Source organism: Borostomias antarcticus (assembly GCF_949987555.1).
Source record: "Borostomias antarcticus genome assembly, chromosome: 2".
In the NCBI taxonomy this organism is placed as follows: domain Eukaryota; kingdom Metazoa; phylum Chordata; class Actinopteri; order Stomiiformes; family Stomiidae; genus Borostomias; species Borostomias antarcticus.
In genome coordinates, this window is record NC_140235.1 from 960,611 (window position 1) to 985,610 (window position 25,000).

The 25,000-nt window shown below is 44.9% G+C and overlaps 2 protein-coding genes across 3 annotated transcripts in view; both read right to left on the reverse strand.

Annotated features, from left to right (window-relative positions):
• Positions 1-13,565: 13,565 nt before the first annotated feature.
• On the reverse strand, positions 13,566-16,918 carry emx2 (empty spiracles homeobox 2; the record flags this gene model as incomplete). The annotated part of the gene is made up of 3 exons (XM_084459518.1): positions 13,566-13,736; positions 15,120-15,304; positions 16,528-16,918. The coding sequence occupies 3 exons, from the start codon at positions 16,916-16,918 to the stop codon at positions 13,566-13,568; spliced, it is 747 nt and encodes a 248-aa protein (XP_084315644.1).
• Positions 16,919-21,083: 4,165 nt separating this feature from the next.
• eif3s10 (eukaryotic translation initiation factor 3, subunit 10 (theta)) overlaps positions 21,084-25,000 on the reverse strand; it is a 27,546-nt gene continuing 23,629 nt past the window's right edge. The window contains exons 19-22 of one of the 2 annotated variants that reach the window (XM_084459726.1): positions 24,094-24,563; positions 22,740-22,902; positions 22,410-22,642; positions 21,084-22,098 (exon numbers count right to left, since the gene is read on the reverse strand). In XM_084459726.1, coding sequence (XP_084315852.1) covers positions 21,905-22,098; positions 22,410-22,642; positions 22,740-22,902; positions 24,094-24,563 — 1,060 coding nt within the window. In that variant the 3' untranslated portion in view covers positions 21,084-21,904. Of the gene's footprint in view, positions 22,099-22,409; positions 22,643-22,739; positions 22,903-24,093; positions 24,567-25,000 lie in introns of both variants that reach the window. The other variant, XM_084459725.1, reaches the window with a different exon arrangement.

Here is a 25,000-nt window from a genome sequence, read left to right on the forward strand (position 1 = left end):
TTTTTTTAATAAAAAATAGCACCTGCTTCTTCGCTGTTCAACTTCAGTAAATCATAGAATCTGAATGTGTCCGCTTGCAAAACACAACAATCATAACAATGATGGAAACCGTAATGGAGGTTAAAGTTTCTCTCATGGCTCTCAAACTCTAAACCATCTGGCCATCACTCAGATGCATGCTGGTCATTTCCAACGTGGGGGTTAAATATGCCGTGACTTTGCCCTCCGTGCTGCTATTCCACCACCCTGAAGAGACAAGTGCTGCTTTGCCTCATATAAAATAATTGCTGGTTCAGCTTCAAAGTCCTTGCTCTTGGTTTGAGAACAGTGCTACAAGAAGTAATTATTTCACCTTAAGCTTACATAAACCCTTGAAAGGAGTTATGCGTGTTATTAATTAGAGGGCGCTCTCGGAAACTCCACTTGAGATCATTAGACAATGTTCGTGTCCATCACCTTCAATGAATAAGCCATGGCAGCGTGGATCATGGCTGTAGAGCATTATAGAATATAACGTGAATGATTGGCCAGAATTAGTTAAATATCGTTCACTTTCTGTGTAGCAGTGCTAAGGCGCTGATTGTGGCTAGTGTGAGATGTCATACAGTACGTTCCAACATTAATTACTGAATCCTTTCTGTGATAAACCTGCTCTTTAAAAGTCAAGCTGTATTACTTCTCAGACTTGGCGGAATTTGACTTTTAAGGTCTGACTGATATCGGTGAGTCATCAGTCGTGTTGCTGCTCTGAACGCTGACGTACTGAACATGAAAATCTCTGAGCGACACAATACCTGTCCTGGCGTTGACCTAGCTGGGAGAGTTTCATATAACAGCACTCTCATTAAAACAGCTTCTATCCGCTCATATTTCACCTGTCAAGATGTCTGCTAACATATTAGTTTAACAGACAGATCAAGGTCTGTTCTTGTCAAGGATGTGTTCTTCACACAGATCTTCATGGGCAATCAATGAGATTCAGTCCTGTGAGCGGATACCACTTTCCTTTAGCAGACAACTATTCACAGCTAGCACTAAGGACTACAGTCAAATACAATGTAATTCCATTATTCCATCAATGTACATACATTATCCTCCCTCCTAAGCACTTATTGTATTGTATTGCACTGTACTTTAGATTGCTATTCTTGCACTTTGCCTTCAGCACTAGATTATGCTCTTAGTCACTTGTTTTAGAGAGAAGATGCACTTGTGAGTTCTGGCAAGTAGTAGCACATTGGCTTTTCCTACGTTAAATGCAATTATTGTTAGTCGCTTTGGATAAAAGCGTCTGCTAAATGACTGTAATGTAATGTAATGTAATGTAATTATCATTTCCCTTTATGGACTTAAATTCCAACTGATACAGCTGACAACAGACAGATCAGTTTAACTTGTAAATCAATGCAAGTCAATTAATGGTTCCAAAAATTGGAATGATAGTGAACTCTAGCATTCATAAAGCGTAACCTTGTCCCCTTCACCTTTGTCACCTTTGTCACCTTTGTCACCTTTGTCACCTTTGGTAGGTTGGCAAATTCAAAGAACTGCTCTTTTTATACTGACACTTGACTACGCACAAAACACACACCTCCACACACCTCCACACACCTCCACACACCCACCTCCACACACCTCCACACACCCACCTCCACACACCTCCACACACCTCCACACACCTCCACACACCTCCACTCACCTCCACACACCCACCTCCACACACCTCCACTCACCTCCACACACCCACCTCCACACACCTCCACACACCTCCATACACCTCCACACACCTCCACTCACCTCCACACACCCACCTCCACACACCTCCACACACCCACCTCCACACACCCACCTCAACACACCTCCAAACACCTCCACCCACCCATACACTCACCTCCACACACCTCCACCCACCTCCACACACCCATACACTCACCTCCACACACCTCCACACACCTCCACTCACCTCAACACACCTCCACACACCTCCACACACCTCCACCCACCTCCACTCACCTCAACACACCTCCACACACCTCCACACACCCACACACTCACCTCCACACACCTCCAAACACCTCCACACACCTCCACACACCCACCTCCACACACCTCCACTCACCTCCACACACCCACCTCCACACACCTCCACTCACCTCCACACACCCACCTCCACACACCTCCACACACCCACCTCCACACACCTCCACACACCTCCACACACCCACACACTCCCCTCCACACACCTCCACACACCTCCACACACCTCCACACACCCACCTCCACACACCTCCACACACCTCCACACACCTCCACACACCTCCACTCACCTCCACACACCCACCTCCACACACCTCCACTCACCTCCACACACCCACCTCCACACACCTCCACTCACCTCCACCCACCTCCAAACACCTCCACACACCCACCTCCACACACCTCCACTCACCTCCACACACCTCCACACACCTCCACACACCCACCTCCACACACCCACCTCAACACACCTCCAAACACCTCCACACACCTCCACACACCTCCACACACCCACCTCCACACACCTCCACACACCTCCACACACCTCCACACACCTCCACACACCTCCACACACCCACCTCCACACACCTCCACACACCTCCACACACCCACCTCCACACACCTCCACACACCTCCACACACCTCCACACACCTCCACACACCTCCACACACCCACACACTCACCTCCACACACTCACCTCCACACACCCACCTCCACACACCTCCACACACCCACCTCCAAACACCTCCACACACCCACCTCCACACACCTCCACACACCTCCACCCACCCACCTCCACCCACCTCCACACACCTCCAAACACCTCCAAACACCTCCACACACCTCCACACACCTCCAAACACCTCCACACACCTCCAAACACCTCCACACACCTCCACACACCTCCAAACACCCACCTCCAAACACCTCCACACACCTCCAAACACCTCCACACACCTCCACACACCCACCTCCAAACACCTCCACACACCTCCACACACCTCCAAACACCCACCTCCAAACACCTCCAAACATCTCCACACACCTCCAAACACCTCCACACACCTCCACACACCTCCAAACACCCCTCACACGGTTTCCTGGAGCAGCCTGACCACTTTTCCCTCTCACGGTGTGTTTGTCTGAAGCACCATGATGATTCTAGAAGTTTCCATGTCTGGAATGGGTCAATGTGGCTCATTCTTCAGGGAACTGGGGATGCATCCAGCTCCAACAACACAGCCTTGTGTTCAACCAGCCAACTACCCATCCTTCTGCAACTGAGAAATGTGTTAACTATTCAAATGCATTTCTAAACAATTTAGTTGTGTGTTCTCCATGAAGAAGCACTGGGAAGCAAAGCAAGTCTGGGGAGGAGGGAGGAGGGAGGAGGGAGGAGGAGGAGGGAGGAGGAGGAGGAGGGGGAAGGGAGGAGGAGGGAGGAGGAGGGGGAAGGGAGGAGGAGGGAGGAGGAGGGCAGGAGGAGGAAGGAGGAGGAGGAGGGCATGAGGAGGGAGGAGGAGGGAGGAGGAGGGCAGGAGGAGGGAGGAGGAGGGCAGGAGGAGGGAGGAGGAGGGGGAAGGGAGGAGAAGGGCAGGAGGAGGGAGGAGGAGGGCAGGAGGAGGGAGGAGGAGGGCAGGAGGAGGGCAGGAGGGGGAGGAGGAGGGCAGGAGGGCAGGAGGAGGGAGGAGGAGGGCAGGAGGAGGGAGGAGGAGGGAGGAGGAGGTGGGCAGGAGGGGGGAGGAGGAGGGAGAAGGGCAGGAGGAGGGCAGGAGGAGGGCGGGAGGAGGAGGAGGGAGGAGGAGGGCAGGACAGCGATCTCCGTTCATGGCACCAGGGGACCAACTCCAAGTCCTGGTCAGGGACCGGACTGGAGAGCATCTGTTCTTCTGCATGTTTTTCCTATTGGGTTCCTTGGGAGGAAACCTACGAACACGGGGAGAACATGTTACGTCCACACAGAAAGACCCGGAGACCTTCTAGCTGTGAGGTGACAGTACTAGGTACTAGGTACTGTGACGTGACAGTACTAGGTACTAAGTACTAGGTACTGTGAGGTGACAGTACTAGGTACTGCGCCACCGTGCCACATGTGAGTGATTGTGGGGTTCAGTGTCTTGCTCAAGGACACTTCGGCACAAAGCCGGGAGCTGGGATCGAACCGGGGACCTTGCGATCCCCAGCCGTTAGCTAGCTACAGTACACACACTAGGAGATTGCTGTCCAATGCTAGCTAGCGTTAGCCTACTCATATAAAGCTTGGAGAGTGACCTGCTTGACTAAGCTTGTACTTCGAAACAATAATATCAGTCCCCATAGACTGTTGTTGTTTTTAATGGGTTAATGTCCGTGAAAACTAAATGTCAAAGTGCTCCTCATAATATCGTTGTATCGGTACTCCTTCAATTCACTGACCAGATGGATACAGGAAGATTAAGAGACGAGGCAGCTCCACCACTGCCCAGTCAGGTGAGAGAGAGAGGAGACTGACAGGGTGGCTGGTTCTGGAGGAGGAGGAGTGATGGAGGTTAGTGGTCTACAGAGAGAGAGGAGACTGACAGGGTGGCTGGTTCTAGAGGAGGAGGTGTGATGGAGGTTAGTGGTCTACAGAGAGAGAGGAGACTGACAGGGTGGCTGGTTCTGGAGGAGGAGGAGTGATGGAGGTTAGTGGTCTACAGAGAGAGGAGACTGACAGGGTGGCTGGTTCTAGAGGAGGAGGTGTGATGGAGGTTAGTGGTCTACAGAGAGAGAGGAGACTGACAGGGTGGCTGGTTCTAGAGGAGGAGGAGTGATGGAGGTTAGTGGTCTACAGAGAGAGGAGACTGACAGGGTGGCTGGTTCTGAAGGAGGAGGTGTGATGGAGGTTAGTGGTCTACAGAGCGAGGAGACTGACAGGGTGGCTGGTTCTGGAGGAGGAGGTGTGATGGAGGTTAGTGGTCTACAGAGAGAGGAGACTGACAGGGTGGCTGGTTCTGGAGCAGCAGGAGTGATGGAGGTTAGTGGTCCACAGCAGGGGTCCCCAACCTTTTTTGCACCGAGGACCGGTTTCATAGAGCCACATGTTCCGAGGCCCGGGGGGTAGCCGAAAACATGGTTTTTTTCTCAGCCTATAACGTTGTAGTGTAGTCGCTTTTTCATACGTTTAAGTAGGCCTAACAACAGCACACTGATTTAAACACATTACATGCATATTATTTTGGTGTCAACACATATTAGCCTATTATTATTATTATTATTATTATTATTATTATTATTATTATAGGCCTAATAATAAGTTTAAGTAGGCCTAACAACACACTGATATAAACGTGGCTCAAGATCAACTCGGAAGTGCTCCTTTATTTGGAGCTTCCGGGTCGGAAGTTCAAAATCTGTAAAAAAAAAAAAAAGACCAACGGACTGAACTCAGTTCAATGTAATTAATGTATTACGCCCCCCCCCCCAAAAAAAATAAATAGAGGCTATACTTTCCGAGGCCCGGTAGCACCTGTGCCGAAGCCCGGTCCACGGCCCGGTGGTTGGGGACCAACGGTCTACAGCTGTAGGAGGAATGTGTTATTAAATAGCATTCTTTGGACCTACTGCAAACTGACTCACCAACTGTAGGTTGTGAGGATGAGCCTTGTCATTGGTTTATTACTGCCCAATCAGTGGTGGCAGAATCTGTTCCCCTCCCAATCAGATTCAATCCAGACTACGTGAAATAACAACAACCTAGCAACCGCTCCACGCAAGACGAGTGCGTTTGGTTTAAAGAAATACTGCGTTTCCCCCCCCCCATCCCAGAATGGTAACGAGACCGAGTGTGGAGGTGGTCTGGATATGCCAGACTAGACCTACATTACATTACATTACAGTCATTTAGCAGACGCTTTTATCCAAAGCGACTAACAATAATTGCATTTAACGTAGGAAGAGCCAATGTACTACTACTTGCCAGAACTCACAAGTGCATCTTCTTTCTAAAACAAGTGACTAAGAGCATAATCTAGTGCTGAAGGCAAAGTGCAAGAATCACAATCTAAAGTACAGTGCAATATAATATAATAAGTGCTTAGGTGGGAGGATTGTTGTAGTACTTCTTGAAGAGATGAGTTTTGAGCCTGCGACGAAAGATGGGCAGCGACTCTGCTGTCCTGACATCAGTGGGCACCTACTGTAGAGAGAGGGCATGGCCTTGCTTTACTTTAACACATTAGCATGATCTGCAAATGTGTATCCCCCAAAAATGGGGGTACGCTGCGTGTGCACACAGGTCACACCTCCCTGAAGACTACGCCCCCCTCCCAGGGTACACTACCCCACCCTAAACTCACTCCACACACCACAGCGACCCCAGCTGGGCAAGCTGAGCCCAACTGTGTAGCCGGAATCTACGGCACCACTGTAACAGGTGCCAGTCTGCTGCAGCTTCCACCCTCACACGCTGAAGTCAGGTCCTCTAACCTTAACCACTCTGCCAGTTGAACGCCAAACTTAATCTAACCCTAACCTTAACCACTAGCTCAATAGCTAACCTGAACTGTAACATGCTGCAAGCAATCAATAATTGCTCAATGTAGTGCATTTCTTTCTATCTAGAAAACACATTGCTTTTCCATATGGAAAACTCCCTTTGAGGATTGCATAAATAATGGGAAAGGATTTCTAATGTTCCAGAGCAACATAAACGCATTGCTATGATAGCATGTTGCCACAACACCGCTCACTCGTGGAGAGTCACTAGCCCTAAATAGTGCGCAGCTATGCCGCCATATTCAGCTTCACTAGGTCACACCCATACAGCAGTGACGCACTCATCCAGCTGGTAAAGTGACTCCGGGACGCTCTGATTCAACTGGTTCAAATCACTTAGGAGTTTTGAGGAGAAGCATGAACCGGGTCAGCTTCCCCTGCCTCTTCAATCAGACATTATACTGTCATATTGAAATCTGTGCTACATAACTTTTTTTTTGTATTCCTTCTACAGCATGTATGTAACTTTCCCACTGTGTACTATTTGCCCCAATATTTTAAGACTGTATATTTATTTGCCCAGGGACTGCGGGTGGAAATTAGCTGTCTAGCTATAACCTTGTACAGTGCATCTCTCCCTATTCTATAGGGTAAATGTCTACTGTACCTTGTCCCTGTCTTAAAAATAAATAAAAATCAATCAATCAATCAATATCTTTTACGCGCTACTTTTAATTGTTGCGTTCTGGTGATGAGGCCCATATGCTCGGAAATCCTGATACGGCCCACATATGCAAACATGGCGGTGTGTTGTCAGTCAACACATACACTTATTAAAGGTAGGAGGGGACTTTGAGGTCAAGAGAGACAAAATAGTTCGGCAGTCACATGTGATATATTTAGTGAGGCTTTTGTTTGTTTTATTTAGGGAGCGAATTGAGGATTTTCCAAACTGCAAGTTCCCCTGGGGTGTTTTGTCAGGTGTACAGTCCGGCCATGTGTTACACATTAACGTTCTGAGGGGCTGGTCGCCGACATAAACTACATTAAATGTTTTGGTATTTAGATCTTCAGGTGAAGGGGAGACCATTGCTTTCTGACTAAAGGATTAAGTAGAGTAGACCAAGGCCGAATTATACACAGAGGCAAGGTTGGACATCTTGAACCCTTTCATAAACCTTAGTAAACAACCAATAGCCTACGTGCAACAGGGTTAAGGCACTACAACGCAAACCCAGTAATGAAACAATCGGCTTCTTGAAATGTAGACAGTAGGCTTCAGTGGAAAGAAGACATTTGATTTGTAACCTGCCTACCTGTGTGAAAGGTAGGCCTATTGAAGCATCCTAGATGGTGCTGGGTTGGCCAAGTTCAAGCAGATGCTGGAGCCCCTATCTGTCCTCATGGTGCGGGTCTGCCAGCATACGAGCCTGACCGAGTAGAGGCGTCTACAGGTGGAACAAGTTTAACGTTTCTGAGTTCAATCTCAACGAAACCCGTTTAATTATGAATTGAGCAATTTATCACTCGTGAGCCGAGTGTGGGGAGACAGACGTCCTGTATAGACCTCTCTCTCTCTCTCTCTCTCTCTCTCTCTCTCTCTCTCATACTATCTCTCTCTCTCATACTATCTCTCTCTCATTTCAAGAAATGGCGGGGACAGGGAATTTAAGCACATATATACCTATATTAAAACCAAGACATTGTCTCCACATCAGACTACATCACGATTCACGAATATTTGGCACATTATGTTAAGACGGATTAGGCTTGCTGGGGACGTGTGTTGCTAATTGTGAGGTGTATAGCATTGGACAGCTGAGGTAAACAAAGATGAAAACGTTAGAATGTGTGTGTGTGTGTGTGTGTGTGTGTGTGTGTGTGTGTGTGTGTGTGTGTGTGTGTGTGTGTGTGTGTGTGCGTGAATGTGCTTGTATGACTATTCGTCTCTTTAAAAGATAAGGGTTTTATCAAAAACAAACTTGAAAACTTCGCACATCTAATGCTGGGACAGGTGCGTAGGAGAAAAAGTCCACAGAGGTGATTCCTCATTATTGTATTTTGTGTTGATTGAATACAATCAACACAAAATATTGATAATTGATTGAATACAATCAATTATCAAAACTGTTTTGATAATTGATTGTATAATAACATGAGTCACTCCCACACCCTTTAAATGGCTCTGTACCATTGTTCTGGTTTGTAACACAGATGAAGGTCATAGTACCGAAACGTCTATTGTGAATAAACCTTATTGCAAGTAGAGACAGTGAGCGGGAAACTCATCAAACCCATTGATCAATGGTTTCAATCTGACAGTTGAAAACTCAACAAAATTCAATTATTAAGATATTACAAAAAATGCATAGGTAGGCTAAGCATGGAATTGAAGCAAAGATGAGTCTCTCAACTCGTTGAACGATTAGGAGGTGTAGGCCATGTTTTACGCTATTTTAAATAAATATCAAAATGCAAGTGGTGGTGAGACTTGTGTGATTTGACCTCTGATACGTGCACGTATATACAGGCACGCAGCCCGCATCCAGTCATTCGTTTAGATGCTGTATCACAATTTACATGCGTGTTGTTATGCCTAAATATTGAGAGAGAGAGAGAGAGAGACAGACAGACAGACAGACAGACAGACAGACAGACAGACAGACAGACAGACAGACAGACAGACAGACAGAGAGAGGGTTATATCTGACTGGACAGTGACGTTGAAAAAGTCATTGAGCTAGTTCTGTAATCCGGATTAACAGCAGCTGCTCCCGGCGCGTGGAAAATAGAAATGACTGTTTGGAAAACATAATCACCTCATCATATCGCAATCGCCCCTCCCTTGTTAATAATACACGGAGAAACTGAATCCGACAGTAGACAGTAGAATGTTTAATGCATTATTATGTAAGCTATTTGGAGGGTGATTATATGGTAATTGCTCATTAGTCGTGTATATTTATCGCTGTACCTTATGTCAAGGCCAAGGGAATTGTGTAGGGTTCATTCTCTGGTTTCAAGGATCAATTTCAGGAGCAATTTGTGAAACAGGATAGATCAAGTTTGTCCTGACGTCAGATTCTGACAGTGCGACGGCAAGCTGTGAGTATCACTCAAAAAAAATGTAAACCCTGACAAGATTAAAATATAGGAGATGAAAATAGAAAAAGCCAAACATTAGGGTGCTCTATCCGATGTCGTCGAAAATCACTCCGCCATGCCAGTATAAAGCCTAGGCTACTATTATAAGGTACATTGTTTAGGTCAATTTAATTAGGCTACCTATAAAATATATAATCCATATGCGATGACTGTAGGCTAGGCCTAACCAAATTGTGCATCATAGCTCAATATAGCCTATATTTGAATTGTTGATTCAAAAGGATTCAAATAATTAGTATTGGGTCTTTACAGTAACATGCATAATGGGTGTCTGCTTCCACCATGTTATAAGATATTTACTAACTTAGTAGAACACTTTCAGTATCAGCCTGCGCATTATTCCCCTGCCAGAGGCCTCGCTCCGTAGTCCTGTCCTGGGCAAACGGCTATCCATATTAGCGTCGCCAGCGGACGTAATTAAACCTACTAATTGCAGATTAGGGGTTGTGGGTCAGCGGGGTCACTTGATAGGAACACTCTCCTAAATGACGGATAATCATTTCACATCAGGTAGACTAGACAGAATGTGTTGAGCACCAACTCAGTGACTTCCAAAAATCCATATTCCTCGTCGCGAGCATTTAAAGCAGCCTATCAAGGATCTAGCCGTGGCCTTAATTAGAAATGAGCAGCCTATCACCTTCTAGCTGTGGTCTTAATTACAAATAAGTATCAAGCCAGAGCCTCGGTGATTGATCGCTTCCCGTTCCCCGAGCGAGCCGCGTGTGCCCCTGGACGGGTCCGCAGCGCAAGGTTAGATAAGCGGGTCACAGGTTCCCCCAACTCCCCTCTCTAAAGCACAGCTTGATTGTTTGCTAAAGGAATCGATTGATATATGAGGTCCATCTCATAGCCTAGAATACACGGACTGCAAGTTTGACTGAGAGAGACTGTTTGGGAACTAGTAACTTAGCTGTAGGCCTCACTCAAGACAGGTGCACTCTCGCGTCTCATATGGTCCTTATTGCTTCGCTTTGCACTATTAAGTTATGGCTGTGTTTCAATAATACAAAAATCATGAAAATTGACAATTCTATAGGCTATTTTATAGCCTGAAAATTATTTCAATGTTGTACAATTTTAATAGGCTCCGTGTGCGTAATTGTACGGGGCGCGTGTCTTTGATAGCCTATAGGTTGTGTGGGAATATAAAAAATATTATACAAATAAAAATTGACATATTTGAGTGTGTTTTCTGTGCCATGAAGGCATGCAACTTTTCGCAACTTTACAGACTGTAGAATTATCCACGTATAGCCTAGCTCTACAAGGCTATCCCTCAAATAGGCTACATAGACTAGGTTAAAACCGCTTGCCCCGTGTTATTATCCCATAGGCCTGATTCAAGACTAGTATAAAATATTTAATTTCATTTTATACACTTATCTGTTGTTGAATTCAAACGCCTAGCCTGTTTAATCAAACCAGTGAAAAATTAATAAAAGGAGACCCATACATCTATAATGAGGGGACTGTCCTGCCTATTGAGTCACGGTGGGGAGAAAGTGCGCCAAATTTGTTTGCAGCGGATCAAGGCTCACCGCCTTCACTGCACTTTCTTTATCTTAATTCCAACTTGAAAAGATATAATTATCTAGTTTGAACAGGACTGCTATCAAATCCTTCTTTAGGCAGGGTAGGGAAAAGCTCGAGTGGATCTGCGCGCTGAGCCTCTCCGTGTTGCGCAGATAGGAGTAATGAAGTTGTGCGGAGTCCGGAGATACAAAGAGCATTAACCTCATTAGCATGAAACCTTTTCTTCTAACTATTGTGGGACCTTTCAGTCCTCTAATCCCCCTTTTTCAAAGCTGGGTTTGTAATAAAGCTTTTAGGGGTTTTTCAAAGCTAATGGTATTCTCTGAAGATTTTTATTGCTATAGTCCATGGGCTGATTTTAAATTCCCCATCCATAGTTTGTATATAGCACCCCCCCCCCTCCCTGCCCTCGGAAAAACGCATATTCAAGCTGTGAAACAATTATAGAAATAAACACTACATAAACACTACACCTTGCATCATAAATAGGTCTTCATGATATAAATTAAAGCTAGATGCTATAGACTATACATTTCATTTGGTCTGATTTAAGTAAACGAATGTAATAGGTGCTATAGCCTACATTTAATTTGATCAGATTTAGGTTGTGCCTTTGCATTGAACTGTTTTTAAGGAATCTCAGCTCGAGCCCGTTTGTTTTTGGCCACACAAGAACACATGGAACAAGAGAAAGGTTATTACTGGGTTATTACTGGGTTATTATTTTGTTTGTGGTCAATTCATGGAAATAGCGCGTGCATGCAAAGATAGCCTACACTACGTGGCTGCGGAGACAAGATTTTAAACAAAGATCCCATTTTGTGCACATTGCAACCTCCCCTTATCGCATCGCGAGGGGTAGTCAGATTGTACTAAATTATGTCCAACCAAGCCCCCTTGGATTCACGGATTAAGAGATTAAAGTGGACCACTGGGCACTGCCTCCCCTTTCCCCCTCATATTACTCGCATGATAATTGCCTAAACTGATTTGCACTTTCACAAAAGCTCGCAGGACTCTTTGTGGCCTGAACAGAGCAGACTGCCCCTCGAAATAACACTGATTAATCTGCCTATCAGGCTACGCCATGGAAGACAACCACGTGCCACACTAAAAAAAAAAGTGCGTTTTGTTAAGACTATTGCATGAATTATAAATAAAGCATTCTTTTGAAGTCTTCATATGTACACTGCCTCCATGTCATACTTTCAGGGTAGACTAATTGTGGAGTGATTTACCAAAACAACTCGGCTATGTATTCGGATGAGCCATGCACACTCACTCACAGCCAAAATAGAAACACGACGGTGAAACTGAGGAGCGTGTTGTGACAAGGGCTCGTTTAAAGATGCCAGTGAAAGCTGTTTTAAAATCAAACCCCCTGTGCTTTTACTGTTCGTATCATATTGATAAAACTTTATTGACAAAATATTGACAATTACATACTTCTTGGAAGTATATTGTGTTAAAATTGTAGCAAACTTAACACAAACACAAAATATTTACATTCTGGTAAAAGAGGGTTTAACAGAAACATTAGCTTTTAGTATCTCTGTACATGGAATACGCTCAGTGCTTCTCAGTTTCTCAATGCTGGGTTAGTCCTTCGTGGCAACTCTCACGGGAGGGTCGAGACCTGACATGATCGGGCCAGAATAACGGAGACTTGGTAAAGCTTTAGGTTAAAGGAATATCCCGGTACCTTCCCTTTAAGTACTTTATCTGTGGTGTAATAAACTTTTATAAAGTTTCGAAATTCATTTTCAGTATTATTTTCTTTAAAAACACTATAACGCAGCACCGCTACTTCATACTGTTTTCACAATCACTTTAACACGATAATCATTAATTAAAAGACGGCACACTTTGTAAAAAGGAAGAAGCACAACATCTCTGAGATTGAAAATAGAGTAAAAACAAAGTTTTTTTTTTTGAGGAAATTGTCAAATTAAAATAACTACCAGAAAGTCTACCATGCAATTCAAGTTTTACAAAAACAGTTTTGTATTTTGGTATCTTGAGTGGAAACGTTCGTATTTTAGAAACTTTCAGAAGTGCAAATGTCCAATGTGAATTGGAGATAGATTTTTGGGTGGTTTGTGGGAGATTGTAGTGGTGGGTTGGTGCGTGGACGGGGTCAGGTGGGAACACTGCGACACCTTCAATCTGTCTGCCTGGGCCATTAGATAGGGATTGACAGACCCATTGTGGTGACAGCAATGCCACCAATAGTGGACTATCTCTCTCACCCTCAGCTGCCGATCTCCGAAGAATGTGACATTGGCTTTACCCTAGCCTATGTCTTTACGCATCGTTATCCATGTCTTCCTTCACGCCATGTTGATGTCCCAGGTTCAAACAATTTAGTCTGTTAATCGTCTGAAGTGACATCGATTTCCTCCGGGCTCCCTCCTTGTTTCGTCGCAAGCCTCCATCGGTTGATGTGATGCGTCCCCTTCTTCTTCTGTTGCGACTCCGAGCCCTCCTCTTCCAACTTTTGGCGTTTGAACTTGGTTCTTCTGTTCTGAAACCACACTTTTACCTAAAGGGGAAATAAATACATCATGAATAACAGAAAAACACATTCGGTTTTTGAAAAAAACATGCCCACAAACCAAACTCGATGCAAAACAAAGAACATAATATTTGCATATAGCACGGGCTATAGCCTACATCATTATAGGGGAGAAGAGGAAATCGCGTGCACATAAGCCCATGTTTAAAATTTAAAAAAAGACCCAAGAAACACATGATTTTCTTAATGTGCCTAAAGCACCAAACACAGGCATGTCGAGACGTGGGTGCTTGCTGGACCTTATGTGGGTCAGAGAAGTAGCCTTCATGCACTGGATCATGTAGGCCTATGTAGTCTACCATAGGATGCAAGTCAAATACAAGTGACAGTTATAGGCTTATAATCAATTAATGAAACAGGTAAGCCAATAGCGTTTGTGACATTTTTCCCTTAAGACACAATTGTAGTCATTCACATTTCCGATGTCAAAATGCTTTAGACCTATTCATAAATGTAATTTATTTGAAGCTACATCAATATGTAGGCATAGGCCTATTCAGCCTCCCGTCCGTCCGCAGGGCAAGTGAGGTGCATTTAATGTGCTTTCAGTCAGCTAATTGAAGTAGGTGATGGTTCATTTCTCCCCCTACCCTTCTGAGAGGCCCGCTTAGAAAAGAGCCAGCGCTGACATTGGGACAAAAGACATCGACAGGTCCACATGCTGATAGGCTCAAACACGATCCTAATGTCTCGGGAAATTCATTGAGTCCGCCTTATTCTTTTAAGTATCCCGTAGATCCCATAAAATGGTTAACTGGTTAATTGCCCTCGATTTGAATGGACCTCAGCTCCCCATAACAAAGTAATTCAAACCCGCCTAAAACGAGGTTATACAATGATCGTGGACTTGAGTCTCTGGGCCGATACTGGAGAGTGAATGGGCTACATTTATTTTACTGCACATCTCTCAGAAACTGCAGGCGTGCATGTTAGCCTAATTCAATTCACAAAAAAAAAAATAGGCCTATTTAAAAGAAAAGAAAAAAGGCAATAGTACCTTATCTATTTGACTATTTACATACAGAGCGGTGCACTAATGGGAGCTGGTGAATTTGATACGCCAATGGCAGCTGACCGCGCAGCTAGCCTACCTCCAGACAGGTATGCACTACAAAACAACTTTAAGATGTATTCCTATTTATTCTGCAATAATTTAGGCAGCCTTTAATTTCTATTAATGTTATACATTTGTTCTGATAATGTTTTGTATAATACGCCTAGGGCTTTAAAAAAAAAAAAACATTGTGTCTTGTGACATGTGGCATACGGTTAGAGTGGTGTCATTTGGTAAAAATCATTTAAAATCCCTGTGTATTAATGGGACATGTGTGTTGATGCTGAGTTTCTCACCTGAGTTTCTGTGAGGCTAAGGCTGTGCGCCAGCTGCTTCCGCTCGGCTCCGACCACGTAATGGTTTTTCTCGAACGCGTGTTCGAGGCGCAGGAGCTGCGAGGGGGAGAAAGCGGTCCGTATCCGTTTGGGCTTTCGGGCCAGTGCATTGTGCAAGAGGAAACTCTCCGGGCTCGTTTCGTTACCTGCAAACGACAATGGAATGAATATGAATTAAACCATTCATTGATTTCCATCATGACATTGATGCGACTTGACCTACAGCCCAGGTGGACCCATTTTAACCTCCCAACTTAATGGGCCTATTTCTATTACCTTAGAAAATAGTCACCTTTAGTATTTAGACAACCTTGATCGAACTAGGCTAGTCCTATTTTGTGCATAAATAACTGAATTAGGCAAATGTGCAAAAAGTGTGTGCATTTGACACATTTACCTAATTCACGGTTATTGACGGACGGACAGATAGTAATTTGGCCGAATCGAAGCCCACCGTGTAGGCTAGGCCATGGAATCACAACGGGCCTGCAACCCTTTAAACATTCAATAATAAACAATACAATATGGGCTAATTGAGTCGAGAGGACGTTTCTGAAAACTAATCTAGTCAATATGGGATTCCTTAAATTTCAGGTAATTGCATTCGTTCATAATTACATTCAAGTACAGCCCACTGAGAAATCTGACACCAACTTCATCAGTAAAACCTTTATTCTGTTCTTGAAAATAAATGCTGGGGCCTATCTAGATAAATATTGAGGTGCAGTGTTTGGGTTTATGCACCAATGGTAAACAATTGTAGACCTACGGACTAAAAACAGCCATGGTCCCAATTTAGATAACCATAGCTTAGCCCACCTCGACTTCAATGAAACAAATAACTTCATTAAATCAGACTACACACGCTTAAATCTATAATTTTTGTACAGTCGGTTACATTTGCACACACTTAAAATAACCTGTGAAATAATACCGAAAACAAATTGCGTAGCCATCAAGTCATGTTTTGAATTAGGCTAATAGCTACAATAGGCCTAGGCTACCATTCGAAATGAAATTAGGAGGCAAGTTGCAAGTTTATATTTCAATAACCAAAATAATTTTAATTCAAACGACCAACCACGAATTTCCCCACAAATATAACTTTTTTGTCCTTGCTTTCACCCAGACAAGCCGCTTAGGGTTATCAGGGTTCAACACACATTAGTCTTCCATAAGAAACCAAGTAGGAAGAAAGAGACCACAATAAAAACGTTGAAACAATGATCGAAAAATATGAAACTTTGAATAAGTATAATCAGGAAATTAGTACGTAAATAGGTCATTTTTCAGTTTGTCGAAAATCCCAAAAGGTGGAACATTTGGATAGCATAATTAACGTGCGTAAAAGTGGGAAACATTAGCTTACCTTGAAATCTGTGACCCAAGTACCTATATCTATGTATTAACCATGGGTAAAAGGTTGAGGGATCCCTTTGCTGGCTGGCAAAAAGAGGGTGCGGACTATGTGAAGATGAAAGAGGGTGACCAGCCAAAGCGTGTGGTGGGGGCACTGAATGCACGGGCACACCGGAGTTAGCAGGATGCGAGACCGCCTCAGCGAACATCAAGTCCGGGTTCGAGTAGACGCCCCTGCCGCTGGAGTGGAAGCCGTTCAGAAATGGATTCATCTGGCCGGGGTTTGCATAGCTCAGAGCCGCGGGTCGGATGGGCTCCTCGGACCTCGACGTCGGTAGAGGATGATCCTTCGCTACCAACGATTCTATAGTGAAACACCTCTTCGGTGTGGGTTGAAACATGGTTTGATAGTCGAGATTCCCCAGCGTAAGTTGAAGAGGTGCTGGCGTTCTCACCAGAAAATACTCCACACCGCACACGAAAGTTTGTCAGCAATAAAGGACTCTGGAACGGAGATTGTAGAAAGAATCGAAGTCAAAAGTATCAACAATTCGCCATAAAGGTAGTCGTCTGCTCCAGACAATCCATGGATGTGATCGGTTCCTCACCAGTTGTGCAAGCGATTTGTTAGTTCATGAGCCTAATTAGCGCAGGAGTCCCATAAACAGCTTCCTGGGGAGCGCGTAATGATGGTGATTGGTCGCTGCTGCTCGCCTTAAGGTTGAGGGAAGAGACTTTGAGTGCGTCAATGGGAACGGGCACGGAGAGGCGGACTCGAGAGAAACGGAACGGATTCGTTCAGAACCAGATCTTCACAACATTTTACATACTCAGCTGCACCAGTAGAAAAGCTCAAGGTACTTACGTTCGCATTTATGTCTACCGACCAGGCCCGGAGGACAAGGCCTTATTTCACATATTGATTTTTTATGTTGAAGTATAGGAGCTACAGCATAAGTCAGTTTCAGATAGCCTATTTGAAAATGGTAGGCTATTTGATCAAATACAGGGCTTATACCCTGGCCTAGATGATACTCTGTACTTGCATATAGCCTAGTTATCTCAGTAATACTCAGTCCTGGTGTGTTCCATTGTAGTCTGTTTGTATTCAAGCATTAGGTCCTGTATAAAGACGACCATTATACGAATTGTAACCTATTTGTATTCAATCATTATATAAATATACGACCATTCTACCGCCTCCGTCTGCGTTTATCCACGTTTTCATTTTCTCGATCTGTTTGTGATTAGTGAGGGGATTTAACGATCCAATACGTCTATTGATCAGAATATTGTTGGCTATCCTGGATCTGTAGGATGATCAGTGATGTTTTTCTCAGCACATCCCATTCATCAGGCGTATAGAGATCAGAGGGGCTCTTATGGGATATCTGACGCTCCTATTTTCAAAATGAAATGCATACGATGAAAGGTGTCACATTTATAGTTCGGGGTATTGGCTATCTTAGGATATTCCCAACAGAGTTTGAATGTGTTGGATCCTGTTGGATCCCCTAACATAATTAGTAGCCTAGGCTAATTCCTGTCATCTGAATAAAATCTAAATTGGAATGTGAGGACAACATATTTGCGTACCTTTATTAGCCCATTGAATACGTTATATTAATAAATTGTCTGTAGACTATACATTAATAACTTGTTTATGAACAGATGGATTCAAATAGGCTAGATGAAAATTTTATTTCAAATATGTAGGCCTCTCATTGGCGACAGACGCTCCTCAAATGAAGCACCGGCTATTTGGAATAGTTCAAATCACACTGAAACGTGTTGTTATCACTATTCGTATTATTTGTATGCGGAGTTGTTATTATGAATACTGATGTTGTTAGTGTTATGTATAAACATATTATCAGTATTATTAGTAGGCCTAGTAATGTGATAATCGTCGTTATTATTAGAAGTATAGGCTATTATTTGGCTATAGCCTATTTTCGCCCCAGTTGTAACTCTGTGCGGTCTATTATGATAACAATACGTTAAAATATGTAGATAGGCCAATAGATTTCTCAATGTTCTCAGTGGTTTAAGTCATTTTACGCCTCGTCAGGTTAGTTGGGGAGAGGTTTTCCGTGACATAAGATTTCCTAGAAATTAACAATAATTGTGCAACACACCTAATAAAAAAAATAAAAATAAAAAATACATTGAAAGATCATATTACAAGCCTATTGTATAGGCCTACACTATAGGTTGGTCAGGTAGGTCTGCCTCTGTGTCCATAGCCTCGCCTCTCTAACCTGTGTATATGTGTGAGTATATAGACCCTCTATAGCCTGTGATAAAGCGCTGTGTATATATGTGTGAGTATATAGACCCTCTCTAACCTGTGATAAAGCGCTGTGTATATATATATGTGTGAGTATATAGACCCTCTATAGCCTGTGATAAAGCGCTGTGTATATATGTGAGTATATAGACCCTCTATAGCCTGTGATAAAGCGCTGTGTATATATGTGAGTATATAGACCCTCTATAGCCTGTGTATATGTGTGAGTATATAGACCCTCTATAACCTGTGATAAAGCGCTGTGTATATATGTGAGTATATAGACCCTCTATAGCCTGTGATAAAGCGCTGTGTATATATGTGAGTATATAGACCCTCTATAGCCTGTGTATATGTGTGAGTATATAGACCCTCTATAACCTGTGATAAAGCGCTGTGTATATGTATATATGTGTGTGTATATAGACCCTCTATAGCCTGTGATAAAGCGCTGTGTATATGTGTGTGTATATAGACCCTCTATAGCCTGTGATAAAGAGCTGTGTATATATGTGTGTATATAGACCCTCTCTAGGCTTATGTATCTTGTAGACGCATCTGTTTATTGTTGTTGACCTGTTCACATAGGAGTCAATTGTTATTAAATACCCCAATTATAATGATACAAAACATACTAACGACACATAACAACCAATCCACTTGTAGGCCACTATAAATAGGCTAATATTATTATCAAGATGATAATGCCATGCTAGCTTTTGAATATATTCATTTAAAGGGGGAACGTGCATCAATGGTAAATGAAGGATAGGCCTCAATAATATCTGTAACAAGGGTAATCCATCAGTCCCCCAGTCCACACTTGTCTCAATGGTTTTGGTCAGATAAGGGAAGTGAACGACCGAGGTGCTCTCGCTTGGTGAGTTTGCCTTAAAACTGCGGCAGTTTCTATTGTAGGTAAGTGTTTCTATTTATTTACTTTAAACTAGAATTAGCATAACACAATGCCCAGCTGTTTTAGGATAATCCGCGTCGAGTTTGTGTGTGTGTGTGTGTGTGTTTCCTGATGCAGTTTTAACATAATCCAACACGGACACGGCCTATGCTGTAGTGCTTTACCGGCCTCTAGCGGACAGTCGGAGGAAGTGCGCTTGCTACCTTAAATGTAGCCTATGCAACCTTTTTTAAACTCTGAGGTATCAGCAAGAAATTAGCCCACTGACAAGGCTACTAAATGATCCATAGCCTATCATTCACACGGTATTTAAATGCGCTTTGCTGATTGGTGGCCTACACATTGGGGCCGGACTTCCACACTACTCTAAAATGTGTATGGTGGGTTAAGATTATTGAACATTATATTTTAAGGTCCATTTAAGTTGTATGAGATGTGAAAATGTTGATGTGTGTTCTCAGCTACAGGCTACTTCAACTGTCTTTCTGACTATAGTCAAATAACACAACAGCAGACAGAAGTAATAATATGACGAACCCCAGTAGAACTTTGAACATGTGAAAATAGCTATTGTGCTTTTTACACTCACATTTCAATTGGTAGATATAGGCCCCATCATCACATGCCTTAGTCAGTCACACAACCAACTCAACTGTGAGCTTTGCCTCAATATGTTGCATATGATACATGATGTATGACCAGTGGCCAACCCTAAAAAAAATACCTACTGTATGAGGTTTCTGTTTAGTTTTAGTAACTTAATTAGCCTATAGCAATTTACATCTTGGCCTGGCCTACTTTGAGTAGTCATTATAAGCACTGATCAATTCAATCTCATTAAACTAAACCTGCTACTATTTCAACCTTCTGTAGGGTGTCGGCAGCGTGGGGCTCCACATCTGGACTGATACCTGGCTCTCAACCAGGCCAGTGTCCAGTATTTAAACCCCTACTGGTTTTATCATGTCTGTACCAGGCCAGTGTCCAGTATTTAGGGGTATTTAAACCCCTACTGGTTTTATCATGTTGCCTGTAGAAGTCAGGCGTCTTACGACCTCAATATTTCCAACAACATTCTGTGCTCAAGCAGGGAACTGATCCAGATGATCTCGGCAGGAAACATTTTTAGATTACCAGCTCTACATTTCTGAGAATTAAAGCAACTGACTCGATGACAGTATCATAGTTGATGGAATTGACTAGTTACACTGACTTGTCCATGATTCACTGAAGAAAATCTGAAATACTCTACAGTAGCAACAGGCACTCGTTGAAGCATCATAATTACCAAGGAATAAACAAACTCCATAAAAAGACCTTTCAAGAATAACCACTTTAAAGTGATACAAAGAGGAAAATGGATGGAGCAAAATGTCTTTATTATTAAAGGCTCTATCTTTACACATGCAACTCACGGTGTCAATTATGCTTGAATGCTTTAAGATAGAACCACACACTGGATACTGAGACCAATTTAATACCCTATGCATGCACATCAAAATTGAATTTTAACTATTTATTCAAGAGGTTAAGAAGTCACTTAATACCAGATATGATAGCAAAGTTAACCGATGAGATGACACTTTGAAACAATTACTAGTATTTGCATATCTATGCCATCGTATAATAATCTTGTGCCAACGTAGGTGGCAATGAGAGAATACATCTGCCATGTTGGCCAGAGTGGGTTAGGGTTAGCTCCTAGAGGGGGTATGAGCTAGCTCAGAGCTCCTAGAGGGGGTATGGGGAGCTCCTAGAGGGGGTATGGGCTAGCTCAGAGCTCCTAGAGGGGGTATGGGGAGCTCCTAGAGGGGGTATGGGCTAGCTCAGAGCTCCTAGAGGGGGTATGGGGAGATCCTAGAGGGGGTATGGGCTAGCTCAGAGCTCCTGGAGGGGGTATGGACTAGCTCAGAGCTCCTGGAGGGGGTATGGGCTAGCTCAGAGCTCCTAGAGGGGGTATGGGCTAGCTCAGAGCTCCTAGAGGGGTATGGGCTAGCTCAGAGCTCCTAGAGGGGGTATGAGGAGCTCCTAGAGGGGGTATGGGCTAGGTCAGAGCTCCTAGAGGGGGTATGGGCTAGGTCAGAGCTCCTGGAGGGGGTATGGGCTAGCTCAGAGCTCCTAGAGGGGGTATGGGGAGCTCCTAGAGGGGGTATGGGCGAGCTCAGAGCTGGGTGGGAGGCCTTAGCGGCGGACCGTGGTCCAGCCGTCGTCGTCGGTCTCGTTCTTGATACGGCGAGTGTTGTCTTTCTCTCGATCTTTGTCAGTACGCCAGGAGCTCTTCTCCCCTTCTCCCTCCTGCTCTCGGGGTGCGGGGGCCTCGCGCTCCTCGCGCGGCTCCTCCTTCTTCTCCTCACCAGCCCGACGCCAGGAGCTTCCTGTGTCAACAACAACAACAACATGCGTGTCATTAACAGGGACATCCTCCACAGCGAGTGTCGTCTCAACTACAGCACCCAGGTTTTGCAGGAAAGCTATTTTCTCCTGCAGTCTAGAATGGGGAAACGGGGACCCCTGCTGGCTGTACTTGGCCTTACCCTCCTCCTGCTCTCTGGGGCCTCGGTTAGTGAGACCAGTGTTAGTGAGACCAGCCTTACCCTCCTCCTGCTCTCTGGGGCCTCGGTTAGTGAGACCAGCGGTTAGTGAGACCAGCGTTAGTGAGACCAGCGGTTAGTGAGACCAGCCTTACCCTCCTCCTGCTCTCTGGGGCGCTCGATAGGGCGCTCTCTTTCCCGGCGCTCGCCGCGGTCCCGGACCGCGTCGCGGTCACGGCGGTCGTCGACTTCAGGTTCTTGGCGACGCGAGTCCCTCCAGCTGGAGGTCTCCTCTGTGCCTCCCCTTCTCCAGGCTCCTCCTCCTCCTCCTCCTCCTCCTACTCCTCCTCCTCCTCCTCCTCCTCCTCCTCCTACTACTGCCTCCTCTCTGTCCACGAGAATAAAAATAGATACATTAATCATGATCAGACCTCCTCCAGCGAGGGAACCAGGAAGTGAAGAGCGTGCGGCGTGTCCCCTCTCACCTGGGAGGAGGCCGGCGCTCCTTGAAGCTGGGCCTCTCCTCGGCCTCTCCGTCCTCCCCGTCGTTGCGGCCTCCGTCGCGGGGCGGCGCCCAGCTCTCCTCCCGGGCCTTCTCCCTCTCCCTCCAGCCCCCTGGAGCGACACCAGACACCGGAGCTGCCCCGGCTTCCACACAGTCCCGGTCAGCATCGGTCAGCATCGGCAACAACCATTACCAATAGCAGGGCTGTCCCCAATAGGCTCTTTGCACAAGCTCCACTACTTCCTCAAATTCTACAGGCATCCTTATTTCCTGTCCTTTACTATTGGATGGAAGTGATTAATCAGGTGTGCGGCACACCTGATCACACCTGATTAATCACTTCCATCCAATCCAAGGACAGGAAATAAATATGCCTGTAGAATTTCAGTAGTGGAGCTTGTGCAAAGAGCCTATACCGTTACAGGCTTCCAACCAATGAGTACCAGATACAACCCCTAGGTGGCAGCACTGCATAGTCTACAGCTGGTCATATTCCCTTGTTGTCCAACTCTCGCCTCCTGCTACTCGTAGAGTGTAAAATTGCTGGATAGTTTAGCTTGCTAGCTAGAGTATTTGTTCATGATTTAATCATGTGTGGGTTTATTTTATCATGGCTTGTGACTGAGTTTGGCCAAGTTTAGGTTTCACTTTCGTGTTCTGGCTACATCCATAAACTCTTGAAAACCACTTCCAGTTCGGTTTTATAAAAATCTATTTTGTACCATGATGAACTAGAGGCTGATGGTCTCCTACCAAAATCAAAACTCAAAATGGCTTGAAAACCGTTTTTTTTTTTAAGCTGTTTGCTTCCAAACGTAGCTTCGGTCATCCTAGTCCAGCTTTGCTCGCTCCAACTCTCCCCCAGCACGCTTGTGTCGCGTTTACAAAGGAAAAATAATCTATGGTCGCTAAATAGCAAGCTAGTAGCAAGGTTAGGGCTGTCAACTTCAGCCTCCGTGTCTCTACTGCGCTCCAGTGGTTCCACACACACACCCAACAAATAGTGGGATGACTCGGGCAGCCCTAACCAACAGATACACACACCGCTCAAAGACATTAAGGGAACACCAGTCATCAATCTTCATGGCGGATCTCCATGAAAGAAATAACCAAGTTAAAAATCTTCACATTGTGCAATTCACCAAGAACAAAAGGACGGTCAATGGAAACCAAAATCATTAACCCATTGAGGGCTGGATGTGATTAAGTGTGAATAAGTGTTCCCTTAATTTTTTTGAGCAGTATGTAATGATGTATATCATTAATTATTATCTAATCAAATAATGCAGTAGAATAATGAACATGGGGTTCTGAATGAACGGACCACTTCATACCTGGTTTGGGGACGGGTTTCCAGGGCTTGGGGTCCTCTCCATCGCGGGGTCCGTCATCCACGGCCCTTCTAGCGCCCCTATCGTCGTCCCCTCCTCTCCTGGGACCCCAGTCGTCATCGGCCCCCCGGCGGGCGCTCCTTGGCTCGTCCATGCCTCGGCGAGGGCCATCATCGAAGGCGCGCCTGGGGCCGCGGTCATCCTCCACTGCCCGCCTGGGGCCACGGTCATCCTCTCCTCCCCACCTAGGGCCACGGTCATCCTCTCCCCCCCTCTTGGGGCCACGGTCCTCGTCCAGCGCCCTGCGGACAGGGCGCTCTTCGTCCACGGCACGGCGAGGGGCTCTCTCTTCCTCGAAGCCTCGGCGGGGAGCTCTGTCCTCCACGGCCCGGCGGGGGGCTTCCCCTCCGCGTTTGAAGGGGGGCTCCTTCTCCTCTTTGTCATTGTCCTCTCGGCCCTCCGTCCTCCAGTCCCTACTACGAGGCCAGACGGCAGTTAGTCACTCTTAGGGTTGCAAAATTCCAGGAATTAACAGGAATTTATGGGAATTAACGGGAATTAACTGGGAATTTTGAGGTTATTTATACCATCTTATCATAAACAGACATGCAGGCAAACATTTCTAAAACAATTTTTTTTTAATTTAATTTTTTGCTTAATCTATTTGTGAAGTAGAACTTGAATGGATTCTACAGCCCTGTTAGTGTGCAGGATGCTAGGAATTAGCTGTGCATGTGATGGATGAATGAACAGTACAGGGTGGAAACTCAACTGAATTTACATTAAATCAGGTTGTTTTAACCAAGATCATGTTGCAAGATCTAGAATTGCATTTTATGTTTTTTCTCCAACTAGGCTACATTTAAGTTCCCTGTTATATGGGGTGTGCGGTGGTGTAGGTCTAGTCCTG